Source organism: Polypterus senegalus, chromosome 11 (assembly GCF_016835505.1).
Source record: "Polypterus senegalus isolate Bchr_013 chromosome 11, ASM1683550v1, whole genome shotgun sequence".
NCBI classification, from domain to species: domain Eukaryota; kingdom Metazoa; phylum Chordata; class Cladistia; order Polypteriformes; family Polypteridae; genus Polypterus; species Polypterus senegalus.
Genome location: NC_053164.1, coordinates 52,889,585 through 52,905,002, shown reverse-complemented (window position 1 = coordinate 52,905,002; position 15,418 = coordinate 52,889,585). Strand labels below are relative to the sequence as shown.

Below are 15,418 nucleotides of genomic sequence, written 5' to 3'. Positions count from 1 at the left end.
TTGAAATAAAAAAATGAAATATAGTTTGATTTCACAATGTTTTAGTAAAAGACTGAACCGATTTACACTATGTAGCAGTATAGTGGAGTGCAATGTTTAGTGCTTCCAACCAATGCTCCTGGAGGGTACTGGCAACATACGAGGCTTGATAAACAAGAGGAAGCCATTCAGTCTATCAAGCTCCTTTAGTTAGCTTATAGCTAAGCTGTCCAAACAGCTCCTCCAGGTACTTTTTAACAGTTGTCAAGGTCTCCACTTCAGCTACTTCACTTAGTATTTTGCTTCAGACTTTCAGACGTGCTTTTTAACTTCACTCTTAGCTAGCAGCATGCGTTTTGCCAAACCAATCTTTTAGACCTTTTTAGCAAGTTGCTGTAGTAGTTGACAAAAACAAAGCATTACAACATCATTTACTTACACTTTCTAAGAACATTTAATACAGTCCCAGAATGAAAATTTATTTTGAAATTAGAAACTTTTGGTATTCGAGGCAACATACACAACTGAATTGAAAGTCTGTTAACAGGCATGAGACAAAGAGTTCAGATAAGGGGACTGCTGCACATGGAATGAGGTCATCAGTGGAGTCCCTCTTGGGTCCGTTTTTGGCCCACAGGTTTTTCTAATTTATATTAATGACATAGATTCTGGTGTAGTTAAGAAACTTCCGACATTCACAGCTGATACTAAAATTGGAGGAGTGGTAGTCATTGGGGAGGCAGCAAACACAGTTCAAAAAGACCTGGACAATCTTCAGAACTTGGTGAACAAAACGAAAATGCAGTTTATTGCAGAAAAGTGTGAAGTGCTAAAATGTAGGCAAAAGGAATGTGAATTATAAATATTAGATGGGAGACACTGTCTTACAGGAAGCAACCTCTAAAAATGAATTGGGAGTTTATTCTGACACATTTTCCTCATTTAAGCAATTAGTAAAAGCAATTAAAAAGACAAATGGGTTATTAGGCTATATTATAAAAACTGTCGTATACAAATCAAGGAATGTTATGATCGGAGTAAGACTGCTTCTGCAGTATTGTATGCAGTCCTAGTTACCATGGTGCAACAAAGTCATAGCAACACTTCAAGCCATGCAGAGTAGATCAACCAAGTGCACTCAGGACTTAATGACGTGTCCTACTCTGACAGGCATTAATAAGGTAGATCCAGCAGAACTCTTGAAACTTAATGGTGAATCAATTACCTCAATGAAAACTGAGAGGAAGTGCACTTAGGACTGAAACCAGGAAGCACTTTATGCATGGAGTTGTGGGAATCTGGAATAAACTACTTAGGCATGTATTTGAAGCAGAAACTTTGACAGCCTTTAATATTCCTGGATGAGACTTTGGGACACCTTAGCTATTAGCTAAACAAATGAGCTGATGGACTGAATGGTCCCTCATTTGTGAGATTTCTTCTGTTTTTATATTCTTCTAGTCTACCTTGTGATGGACTGGTGCCCCAGGGCTGGTAGACACGAGTTCAATATGATTCTAAAACTGCATTAAATTGATTCAGATAGATGGATAGATTTTTATGTTTATTTAGTAATATCAAGCTATGGTACTGTAATATTTATTTTAGAATGTTTTTTTTTTATGTTGATGTCTTCCTACAGATTTTCTCCTTTGGGACAGAAGATATACATATATTTTTGTGTGCAGCAGATAAAAGTTTAACTTTACATATATGATTCTGAAGTTTATTCAGATACTCCTATAACTGAAATTATTTAAGTATAGACCCTAAGAGTTTCAAAAAACAGATTTTGGTAAGATCTTAAAAACAACGTAGCTATTAGCCAAACTGACTTGATGTACTAAATAGATTATTGTCATTTGTAAAATTGCCAATACTTATATTTTTTTGATTTGTTTTTGTTCAAGCCAGTTTTCATGTACGCCCTCTCAGACAAAAAGCTTTGTTATAGTACATGAATTAATGTTTGACTAGAGACATAGATGCCTTTCATTGGAATTTTAAAGCACAAGCCTTCTGCTTTTAGTCTCTACCACCGACTCCCTGATCTAGTCACTTCATCTTCCTAGTGATACGTTTGTTTCCACATTTCTGTGGGTATATTTTGATTTACACTATAAGTATCAAAATAACATGTACATTTATTACCCATTTCTGGTCTTTAATTATTATTCATATTCCCCACAGGAGACTCTGATCCATCTCGGAGGGAGGCAGTAAAGAAAAAAACAGCAGAATACCTGAAGCATGCAGAAGCCATCTTTCAGCAGCACCTTGCAGGCCCTTCTTGAGACCGCACCAAACGTTCCACTCAGGATAATGTTGATGTCACCTGACATATTTTTTGACATCTATGAATTTACCTTAAGCTACACAATATGTGCTAAAAGGTCTGGGAGGCTAGCTTCCCAAACTGCTTATGTTCTAAGTCAACAGGTATTCTGTTGGCTCAGTGATATTTATTTTTTAGGTTATATTTAATTTTTATTTCCTAAATTATGTTTTGAAAATAGTAATTAATGTATTAATACATTTAAACATATATTTGTGTAAGAATCATTTTCATAGAAAACTTTGCCTAATATAGGTCCTGATGTATAATGTAATGAATGTTTAAGAATACCAGTCGGAATGAAGAACACTATTTAACTACTGTAATCTTAATCTACTGAATTTGGTGATCTTTTTCAATTTAAAATTGGTGATTAAGCTATAGCATACAGGAACCTTCAAAATCTAAGATTTTTGTCAAATACTAAATGGCCAAGAGCAGTTTCATTTTTAACCAATGAAAAGGAAGATTTCAAAAAAAGCAAATGATGTTAACATTTTCGTACCTAACCTATGACAGAGACTACTAAATCATTTATTGAGAGGGGCTGGACATTTGTATGATTGGGTCAGCAGAGGATCATGTGGAAAGTGTGCTTGTTTAAAAAAGTGTGATGCTCAGTAATGAAATGCTAGCAGTTCTCAGTGTAGTTATGATTCCTTCAAATGAAGATGGTGGGCTTCTGTATGATGGGCACATCTGCTTTTTAAAATACTCATATGAAAGGCACAGAGGAGCCATTCCAGGATATCTTATTTTGCATCACTCAATTTAAACTAAGGATCCCATATTGGGTTCATTTTTTGACATTTCTTATGTTTTTCCATTATTTCTATATTTTGCTAAATTTTTCCTGTTCTTTTGGTGCAAAGTGAAATTATACCAGCAGAGCAAATATTAAGCATTTTAGTACAGACCCACATTTGTATTTATTTGAAAATTCCTTGAAATTAAGCACAAATGTATTATGTGGAATTAGTTGATTATGATATCCTACCACCTCAGTTTTCATAAGATGTATGTATTTATTTATTTATTTTTAAGGATAAAGTTCAAATTCTGGAAAACAGTAGTTGTTCCTGTTTATTTTGGCACTTAATACTAAAAATGATAGTCCTTATTTTAAGGTACAAAACCCACAATAAACTTGAAGTTCTTTTTTTTAAGTTTGCATATTGTAAAAAATAGTATAACTGTGTTAGGATTTGTCTAAATGAAAGCCAACACATTTTTATGTTTTTATTTTTCTCATATTTTCGATTTGAACAAAACCTTCAGTGAAGTTTAACAAACAATTGTATAGAAGTATTTGATTTGAAAAACTGTTTAAGAATGAATGTATATATTTTTTGAAATTTTGCAAAGGTATATAAATTACTAATGTGATATTTTCTTTCTTCTAAAAAATCACATCTGCTACATTTTTGTTTACATTGAAACATTTTTATTGCATAATTAGAAGTTTCAAGATAATAATATAGATAATTTTAAGGTAAGAAACACATATCTGTTTGGAGATAATGTAAGTTTTATATTCCCTAATTGTGATGGAGAAGAGTGGCATTGTATTCCATGTATGACTAGCACATGCAAGTAAGAATTTTACTGTGCCTGTGCATTTGACAGTAATGACCCTACAAACCTATACACTCAAAAAGAAAGGAAAGTTCAGGAATTCACAGACTCTTAGTTGCAGGTTGCTATTTTGCGGTCTCATCTTTTAATCACATGTTAACTACTTCTCACACTAGACGTAGCCCTTTTAAAGACATTTCCTCTACTGTATAATTGTGTTTTCGGGGCAGAGGCTCACATACTATATATACTGTATAGGCTGGAACAGCGGTGCAATGGTAGTGCTGCTGCATCTCAGTTTGCAGGTTTTCCCTGTTTCTGTGTAGGTTTCCTCCAGGTGCTTCAGTTTGCTCCCACTGTCCAAAGACATGGAGGTTTGGTGACTTGACAATGTTAAATTGGCCCTAGTGTGTGTGTGGGTGAGTGTGTTGTTAGCCCTGTGATGGACTGGCACCCTGTCCATGGTTTGATCCTGCTTTGCTCCCTGTGCTACCTGGGATAAGCTCCAGCACCTCACACAACCCTGATCAGGATTAAACAGGTTAGAAATTGACATATATACAAAGAGTATACACATATTTATAATATTTAGTATCTCATGGGCAAATATTTGCAATTGTAATTCTTCTAAAAGATACAGTCATCCTGTACTCTTGCTCCTATTTCTCTCAGTCACCAAACATTTCAGCTATTTCTTGGTTATATAAAAGATGATGTGGCTGACCTTCAGAATATGAAAGATCATAAAAAAAGAAAATTTTTAAATGTTGTGGCTCTTTCTTGTGGTAAAGTTTGTCTCTGATTATTTACTTATAAAAATATCCTATTCTTACAGCTCATGTGTAATATTAGTGTCTAATAGATAGCATCCAATATTCTTACTACAAGGTAAAATAATTTTATATATAGTATAAATAGAAGCTGAATGCATGTGTAAGTATGTAAATACAGCACAAAAATTAGATAAATGTATAACCAATTAAAGCATACTTTGAAATGATATACGGATTAGTGACTGTGTTTATTATATATCATAATATTCTTTTTTTGAGTTTTTGAGCTTTGAAAATAAGAACAATATAGTAATAAATTATTTCACCTATTGATCATATAATAGTATGCTTATTTTATCATCTTTTGATGTAACTGCCACTCCCAGGAAAATATGTATTAGAAAGCAAAGAGCAGAACAGAGAAGTGAAAGATTTTAGATTGCTTTGAGGGATGATGAAGAAGAGCTAGATCAAAGCTGGGTTGTCATACTTCGTAAGATAGATAGTGTATTTGCACTGGATTCAGAAAGTAGTCTGATCCCTTCACTTTATTGTGTTGTAGATTTAATTTTAAATAAATGCATTTTCCATTTTTGCCCATCAATTATCCATAATAACAAAGTGGAAACATACTTGCAGGAATTTTGCAAATGTATTAAAAAATTAAAGCCTGAAATCTGCCACTCATAAGTATTCAGACCCTTAAAATTAATAGTTTATAGAGGTCCCTTTTATCAGCATTTACAACTTTGAGCCTTTTTAGGTGAATCTCAGCAAGCTTTGCATGCCTGACTTTGAGCAGAATGGACTGGAAATGTCTGTAAACTGCTGCCTTCAGTTCTCTCCATGGGTGTTCTATTGTGTTTAAACCTGATCTTTGTCTGCGTCACTCAAGGACAGTCCAGAGACTTGTCCCAAAGCCACTCCGGTGTTGCATTGGCTCTATGCCTTGAGACAGTGTCATTCTGAAAGGCAAACCGTCACCCCAATTTGAGTTTGCATGCACTCAGGTTTGGTTTTTGTTTTTTATCCCCAAGGACCTCACTGTATTTAGATGCATTCATCCTTCCCTAAACGTTGGCCTTTCACTGTGTTCATGATGTTCAGGAGTGGCCTGTTACCATGATGCTGCCATCAAATTCTTCATCCTAGGGTTGATATAAGGCAACTGATGAGCTGTGACTGGTCCTTGTCAGATGTAGTGCCCAAAGAGTTCCATTTTTATCTCATCAAATCAAAGGATCCTTGGGTTCTATGAGTACTTAAGTTGTCGTTTGCCAAAATCCAAGTGGGCTGTCATGTCTTTTACTCAAGAGTGGCTTCCATCTGATTGATGGAGTGTTGCAGACTTTAAAAGTTGTGTTAGGGTGACCATTGGGTTTTTCGTGGTTCCCAAATTCTTCCACTTCAGAATTATCAAGGCCAATATGCTCCCAGGGTCTCCCAATGCTTTAGAAATGATTTTCTTTATCCTGATCTTTGCTTCACCACAATTTAACTGTGGAGTTCTTCACAGAGCTCCTTCAATTTCATGGTTTGATTTTTGTCCTGACAAAATGTACTGTGAATTGTGAGACCTTATCTGCACAGGTGTGTGTCTTTCTACATGGTGTCTTTTCATTTCAGATTTTCATAAATGGACTCCAGTCAAGTTCTAGATGCACCTAATTGATAATTAAAGCAAACAGGATGCATCTGACCACAATTTGCAATGCCACAGTAATGTGTCTCAAAAAACGTTTTTCATTTTGAAAACATTTGCAAACCTGTTTCAAAACATGTTCTCACCTTTTCATTTTGGGTTATTAAGTGTACGTTGATGAGCAAAAATTACATTTAAATTTATAGTGATATTTACAACACAATAAAGTGTGCTGAGAGTGAAGGGGTCTGGATACTTTCTGAACCCACTGTACATGCTTTATTGAGCTATAGACCTAAATACTCAATGTACCCAATGCACATACCTTAAATATAGCATACTGAATAGCGTCCCTATGGGAATATTCTACATAGTGACATCTATCATTCATAAATGGCAAAGGATAATTGGAAACACTGGGAGAAAACATTTTACTATATGATGACTGTGGACAACAGGAGCTTCAGCAGCATTTCTTAGTACATCCTGGTGGAATGAGCCAAAGGCTGGCTGATTGTTCTCCTGGATAAACTGCATGGTGATGGGTAACATTTATCATAATGGCGCCTGTCTTTGCCATCATCCCCTTTTTTCCCCACTCACTACCCTTAGTAGGGTTAGTCTCATAATAGAGTTTTCCTTCCAGATTAGTATATTTAGGTATCTCTGCTCTACTGAACTGGTGTTAGTCCGAAAACCACAGGGTAAAACAGTACACTGACTATTGCTGATTCTTGGAATGTTACCATCAACACGTTGTGCACATTAAAGGGCTAACCCTCCTGCAGAATCGATCCTGCTGTGTCACTTTTTGTACCACTAGTTGGTGTTGTCCTCCCATTCCAATCTAGTGTTTCAGTGAAGGCCATATTTGCACCACCGCAGCCTCCTCCTGATTCCAGGTGTCTTGTGGCATACTGGAAGTCCACCCCAAACTACTTCTTTTGCTAATATTCAGTAGCATGGGGTTGGCCTTACCTCCACGTGACAAAGTCCTATCCCACCTTTCTGTGCTAATCATACCCGTTGTTGGAACACTCAACAATTTAACTTCTATGGATGTGAATTAATGGGGCCAGCTCTTTTAAATGCTGCTAAGTGTTCTGTAAAATAAAAACTGATAACTATTTATTTGTATTTTTATTCTAGAATGGTCAATACTGTGATATTTTAACTGTTTTGCAAGGCACTAAATAAAATAATAATTTATTGTAACATAGTCTTTGTGACCCTGAACTGGGTGAAAGAAGTTTCTATGGACTGCTGTGATATTATTTTGATTCTTTGCACTTTAGAAGTGTGATTTTCATGCTATATGAACCCATTAAAAGTAGCTTACAAGTTTCTAGTTTCTCTTTAATAATGCAAGTCATTTTTACTTAAAAAAAAATCAAAATGGAGGACTGCTATTCAGCAGTTTACAATGTACTTCACTTTTCAAACCACATAAGCTATTTTGTGTAATGCATTATTTAGGAATGTGAAGCAATGATAGAAATAACGTATTTGAATAGGCAGAGGTGATTAATGACTTTTTTACCATTTCTAAAATATGGTATTGTTGTAAGGTTTTATAACTGATTACACAGTATGTGATTTTTAACTTGACTTTAAACTTCAAATTTTAATTTGAAATTGTATGAATATATGTTTTAGCCACTAGAGGGTGATGTAACCCAAGACAAACGAGCATAACTCTCACAATCCTCACCGTAAATGCTGCCTTTAAAACCTGAAAGAGCCAACATGCTGGACAAGGTTTGGAGACTTAATGACATTAAAAAATGTACTAAGTGTTCTAGATAGTGTTGCTTTCTCACAAACTTGGGGGATCTTGGTTCAATTTTCAGTTCATACACTGACATCAGCGAGGAGTGAAATGCATGTGTTCTTTCTGTTTCCTTGTGGGCTTTTTTCACTGCTTTCTTCCCAAGTCCTAAAAATGCATGTGTAAGGTTAATTGGTGTCTCTAAACTTGTCCCTTGTGATATGGTTGGCTGTGACTGAAGAAAAATGTGTTCAGGACAGGGATGGATGGAGAGAAGGTTTACAATGACTTTTGACTTTTACTTCTGCTGCAGCTATTGATGAATTTAATCTTATTGACTTTTGTTTAATACTGTTATGTCATTCCCTTTTTTTGTGCTTGTTATATTTTTCTTGGTGGTTTTCTGTAATTTTTTGGTTTTTTTTAACTGCAAATTCATTTTCAGTATTGTTTTCTACTTGCTATGAGTTTTTGGACTTGCTGCTTTATTTTATAGCTTACTAGCCATGCTACATGTTGAGGACAGGTAATATGATGATTTAAAGCTATTTGCTATCTCTTGCCATATGTGTACCTTCTGCATGTACAGTGCATCCGGAAAGTATTCACAGCGCATCACTTTTTCCACATTTTGTTATGTTACAGCCTTATTCCAAAATGGATTCAATTCATTTTTTTTCCTCAGAATTCTACACACAACACCCCATAATGACAATGCGAAAAAAGTTTACTTGAGGTTTTTTCAAATTTATTAAAAATAAAAAAAATTGAGAAATCACATGTACATAAGTATTCACTGCCTTTGCCATGAAGCTCAAAATTGAGCTCAGGTGCATCCTGTTTCCCCTGATCATCCTTGAGATGTTTGAGATGTTTCTGCAGCTTAATTGGAGTCCACCTGTGGTAAATTCAGTTGATTGGACATGATTTGGAAAGGCACACACCTTTCTATATAAGGTCTCACATTTGACAGTTCATGTCAGAGCACAAACCTAGCATGAAGTCAAAGGAATTTTCTGTAGACCTCCGAGACAGAATTGTCTTGAGGCACAAATCTGGGGAAGATTACAGGAAAATGTCTGCTGCTTTGAAGGTCCCAATGAGCACAGTGGCCTCCATCATCCGTAAGTGGAAGAAGTTCGAAACCACCAGGACTCTTCCTAGAGCTGGCTGGCCATCAAAACTGAGCAATTGGGGGAGAAGGGCCTTTGTCAGGGCCCGATGGTCACTCTGTCAGAGCTCCAGAGGTCCTCTGTGGAGAGAGAAGAACCTTCCAGAAGGACAACCATCTCAGCAGCAATCCACCAATCAGGCCTGTATGGTAGAGTGGCCAGACAGAAGCCACTCCTTAGTAAAAGGCACATGGCAGCCCGCCTGGAGTTTGCCAAAAGGCACCTGAAGGACTCTCGGACCATGAGAAAAAAATTCTCTGGTCTGATGAGACAAAGATTGAACTCTTTGGTGTGAATGCCAGGCGTCACATTTGGAGGAAACCAGGCACCGCTCATCACCAGGCCAATACCATCCCTACAGTGAAGCATGCTGTGGGGATGTTTTTCAGCGGCAGGCACTGGGAGACTAGTCAGGATAAAGGGAAAGATGACTGCAGCAATGTACAGAGACATCCTGAATGAAAACCTGCTCCAGAGCGCTCTTGACCTCAGACTTGGGCGACGGTTCATCTTTCAGCAGGACAACGATCCAAAGCACACAGCCAAGATATCAAAGGAGTGGCTTCAGGACAACCCTGTGAATGTCTTTGAGTGGCCCAGCCAGAGCCCAGACTTGAATCCGATTGAACATCTCTGGAGAGATCTTAAAATGGCTGTGCACAACGCTTCCCATTCAACCTGATGGAGCTTGAGAGGTACTGCACAGAGGAATGGGCGAAACTGGCCGCGGATAGGTGTGCCAAGCTTGTGGCATGATATTCAAAAAGACTTGAGGCTGTAATTGCTGCCAAAGGTGCATCGACAAAGTATTGAGCAAAGGCTGTGTGTACATGGGATTTCTCAGTTTTTTTATTTTTAATAAATTTGCAAAAACCTCAAGTAAACTTTTTTCACATTGTCATTATGGTGTGTTGTATGTAGAATTCTGAGGAAAAAAATGAATTTAATCCATTCTGGAATAAGGCTGTAACATAACAAAATGTGGAAAAAGTGATGCGCTGTGAATACTTTTCTCTTAACAGGTGCTCTGCCTCTCAAGTGTGTTCTCAAAGCCTGCTTCTCAGACTCGTGTCATTTTTCGAGGCACATTTCTTGCCTCCTGTCTGCTTTTATACCTCCTATCTTTGAAGGTGACTACCTCATCATGCCTCCTATGCTGTTCTCCTCCTTGTGTGTCAAACACTCGCACTTCCTCTTTTGAGCGCGTCACCAAAGCCAAACTAACCAATTAGGTTGCTCAAAGGGACTGGACACAGTGGATTTACCCATGACGCTATTTTGTTTTTCTCATGGGCACTGCCATTTTGTGACGCAGTTGGTGTGGTGCAGTGATGTTTGCCAGAAAGCATGGTCCTGCAAGTTACATTGTGAGATGTCATTAGTGGGAGAATATGGTAGCCATGGGTAAAATTATCATCTAAGGTTTGGATGTTCCAAAATCCAAACTCATAAGGGTTTAGTTTGATTTCTTGTCAGTGAACTTAAGGTTATTTTTTTTTTACTTTTGTTTCATATATTGGCTTTGGCAATAGATTGGCTTGATTTTTGCCTTTAACCATTCACTAGTTTACTGGGTATGTTTCATTTCCCTGACCCATCCTGTTCTTCAAAACTTAAGCCTGAGGAAGTACAACTATTATTTTGCAGCAATTGCTGGCGTTTGATTATCCATAGGTGAGGTACACTTTAACAATGCAATAATAATATAAATATGGAATATTGTGTTAATGTACAGGGTTAGCATATGAAATAATGCTGTCTGAGGCAAGGTACATTTTTTCCTCCCAAACCCCACCCAAAATATCCATTCTAATAAATACACTTAATACACATACAGTACTGATACAGAATTCATAATACAACACTCTGGCAATACATTACCTCTTTAAAACAATGGGCAAAATAATAATAATGTTATTTTTGGAAAAAATGGAAACAAAATTTAGCTTAAAATCATCAAACACACAAATCAGACTTCAAAAATAATTCCAATGTATTCATTTTTCACTGTATCTGTTTGATGGAAATATATACTTTTATTGAGTTTTGCAATTGAGAAAATCCTGTGAAACTTAACTGTTTTGCTTATCCCATAAGCTCCTCTAAATACCTTGGTAGTTACAGATTACAAGGCTAAAAGGCACCTGACTAACCGGCATGCACTCGAGATATTTAACAGACAATGTATCTTTTGTGATACCGTAACATTCTAGAGTGACAATCTATATACTATACATTATGTGAAAAATTGACATGTAATATCTGTAGAATTAGCAAAAAAAATTTTTGCAGCAAATTTGATTTGCTGGGGTCGCTGGCGACCATATTTGCCGAATTGTTCCCTGAAAATTTACTGTGTGGTTAGCTTAGATACATTTTTTTTCCCAGTGTCTCATGATGCTTTGTGAGGCCAGCATGAAAACATAAAAGCTGCAGTAGCCATGTTGAATGGGGATGTTACTAGCTGTTCTGCACTACTTGTGCAATTTGTGTCATGTACGAGTATGCACATAATTTTCACACATGCACACTGTAAATGTGCTGCATGTCACATCGCTAAATGATCTGCTTTCCGCATGCATGAGTAATTTATGGTGTCGATCTGTACTTCAGTTAAATTTGCATCTCGTATACATTAGCTGATCATAATGAGTATATTACGAAAATATTATTATGTTGTTTTAATAGATTCATTGTTTGTTGTCTTCACTGCTGGATTATGCATGTTCCATTCTGCATGTAAAGAGATAAGGGACAGAGAATATTATGGACTGGAGTATAGTTTTATCTCAGGCAGTCACAGTAGTTAGCTCTGCTGCCTCACTTTTCGGGTCACATTACTGTCTACAGTAATCAGTCCAGCACATTTCCCCAGCCTCTAGGAAAACCTAAATGACCACTCCACCATTATAATCCACTCAAAACTAGTTTCTTCTTCCCCATTGACTTCAATGTGTTTTGCAGATTTTGCCAAAATTCCCAAACATTTCTGCATTTTGCCGAACTTGTGGTGAACCGAAATCAGCAGGACTCATCAATACTGACATGTAGCTTTGAAATATGGATACGCAGCTTTGAAGTTTGGACACTTGTAGTGTGGATAAGCAGTGCAATAATAAACCCGTTGAATTCCAGTTATGACTGGGGTTGTGAATTAAAATCCTTTCTATGCAAATGGAGTTCCAGGTAAGTGTGGCTCATGATACAGAGAAATATCAAAAGAAGCCTGAGAGCTGAACGTTTTAAGTGCAGCAACCAATGTGTTGTGATTTAATTTATCCTCTTTGTCAAATCAATATTTCAGTATATTTAACTGAGATGTGATTGTACTCATCGCTTCCATGAAACACAAAAAAACACACTGAAATGTAACTAAGTAAAGAACATAAATGTTTTCAGTAGGTAGATCTTAAGAAGAATCATCATGCTAATGGATGGCTATTCTGTTTTTGCACTTTGTATTGCTCTTTCTTTTAAATATGATTTTACACCATTTCTTACTCTCTATTCTGTCACTTGACTGCATTCTATTTCTTCAGGGGTGTACACATGCCTGCAAGAATTTCTTATTTCTGTTGTTAAAATTGCTTATGGGGTGAAGTTTAGCACTACTGGCCCTGTTTGAGGTTTGCATGTTCTCCTCGTGTTCCCAATAGTTTTTCTCTTATACTTTGGTGTTTGTATCACTTTCTGAAGACTCAAATTTTTGAAAACTTATCAAACCAAATTGGCCGGTAGCGAGCTAGTGTGTGTACGGCATCCCATCTGAGGTTGGTTCCTTCCGAACCATAAATTTGGATTAAGCAGGTTCAGAAAAAGTATGGATGCAAAGTTTGGCAAGGTTCTTTAAAATAAAGTCATGCATTGCTTGACAAGAGTCTTGTTTGCTCAAAACAGTTCATAAATGCCGCCTTTGTGGCTGCTGTAGCAGGATTTATAGGCCGCTTGTTTAGAACTGCTGCCTGCTCTGTCCCCTGGGGTATGGGACGGTTGGGCTGGATTTGGAAGCCCCATGGATATTGTTTGTTGCAAGTTCACTGGGAATCAAGTGTATAAAGGATAGTCTACTTATTGAAAATAATTTGTCTACAGTTCGTGGAGGCCATTGGTAATTATCAGGGAGCACTGCATTTGGGTTGATCAATTTGTGACTATTATCAAAGGCCTGGCTGTCTGGGACTTCTGCAGAGAGGATTATTCCCAGATTTTCCATTTAGTAAGAGGATTGTAAGGAGAGCCTCTACAGCATTGCTTAGGAAAAGACCTGGTCTCTAAAGGCTCCATGTTACAGAACAAACAGTGTCCTATATTCAGTCAGAGGAGGGAGGCTTCTGAAGCATTTGGTCGGCTTTCCCAAGTGGAATAATTTGCTATGCTGGGGGCTTTTAATTTCTGTTGGCGTGCTTGAACTCCAGTTATTCATAACTTTTTAGCTTGGCTGGTCTTGGAGCTAAATTCTCACCAAAGAGTGTTGTAATGTGAAACAGTGCCTCTCTTCTCATAGTTGTGTAAACTTGTATGTCGGTTATTTCAGTGGGTCTTATTCTGAAGCAGATCAGCTTGCAAAAGTCACTTAAAGAGCACACGCCAAGGGGACTGTAAAAAGAAAACAAAAACAACATGCTGAAGTCACGGTCCAAGTGTTTCAGTGCTGTGTTTCTGTGTTAGGGGATCTTGGATGGCTTCTGTTCAATAAGCACTGTACAGACAAAGCTCATTATGTTAACGGCTGGTCATTTCTTCAATGGGAGGAAAAAAAGGCTTAATGTTGCTCTCTTTTCTCCCTAAGCTGCATAACCCATCAGGCACACAGTTATTAGTGCTGTATGACAGCTCTTATGCAGCAAGTGCTAGTTGGGCCTGCGCTCCTCGCTGGCATAAAGATGAAAGGGCTTCATTAATATTCTGCACCAACTAACAGAGGGAGCTGGACTTTAGTTGAAGAGATATTACACAAGCTTCATACTGCGATCAGGGAAGGCTTGTTTTCACAAGCGAGGCCTTTTTTGGTCTTTCTTTTTTTCTTTCTGACTAGCCTGGTGGGCATTGACTTCAAAGCCATGAGAATGCAAGGCTTTCCATCTTCAGATGTATCCACTGTAATGAATGTTACTCTCTTGAAAGAAGTCTCAACTGAGAGGGCTTCTGTTAGGAAAATTAGGGTTAAACGTGTAATGTTCTTAGAGCTTAGCTTTTCAGATTTTTCTTACTACACACAGCTTTATTTCATGTAGCATTTTCACTGATCAACGCCATGACCAAAGACAGCTTTCAAAGAAATGCGACACCAGCGCACCAGCCGAGAACACATCACAATAGCAGACCCCTTCACCTCCCTTCTCTCTTTCCTGCTCACTGGCTGCACTATGTCTGTAGCTGCCAACCTTCATTCAAAGGCAAAGCACCTGCAGAACCCTGACATTTATAATCTGTTCTGGAGACGGGAGATTCCTGACGGTGTTCTGGAAAGTGTCTTCTAGTGGATTTGGATTCTACTGCTGGCCCTAGTGTGCACCTAAGTAGAATGTGAATATTTATTTATTGTTGTGTACCTATCTGAGGTGACATGGGTAAAGGCATGTTTCCATTCTATTTTGTTTTTCTATTTGTTGACCCAGATTACCAGGGTGGTGTATTGCAGGGATGTCCCTATAATTGTGCAGTCATTATAGGGACAAAGGCTTGCATATCTATACTAATAAAAGGCAAAGCCCTCACTGACTCACTGACTGACTTACTCATCACTAATTCTCCAAGTTCCCGTGTAGGTAGAAGGCTGAAATTTGGCAGGCTCATTCCTTACAGCTTACTTACAAAAGTTAAGCAGGTTTCATTTCGAAATTCTACACGTAACAGTCATAACGGTCGATAACGGTAGACAATGTCCGCCATGTTGACCTTTCTTATTTATGGCCCCATCTTCACAAAATTTGGTAGGCGGTTTCCCTGCGCTAACCGAAACCGATGTACGTACTTATTTCAATGGTATGACGCCACTGTTGGCCGCCATATTGAACTTTCCAACGTCGCTAATTCTCCAACTTCCCTTGTAGGTAGAAGGCTGACCCCATCTTCGCGAAATTTGATAGGTGGCTTCCCTGTGCTAACCAAAACTGATGTACGTACTTATTTCGGTGGTATGACACCATTGTCGGCCGCCATATTGAACTTTCC

General features: G+C 37.7%; 1 protein-coding gene across 1 annotated transcript in view; it reads left to right on the top strand.

Moving 5' to 3' along the window:
• snx15 (sorting nexin 15) overlaps positions 1-3,434 on the top strand; it is a 46,054-nt gene extending 42,620 nt beyond the window's left edge. The window contains exon 8 of the mRNA XM_039768631.1: positions 2,170-3,434. Within this exon, the coding sequence (XP_039624565.1) occupies positions 2,170-2,273 (104 nt within the window). The 3' untranslated portion in view covers positions 2,274-3,434. The remainder of the gene's footprint in view (positions 1-2,169) is intronic.
• Positions 3,435-15,418: the final 11,984 nt, after the last annotated feature.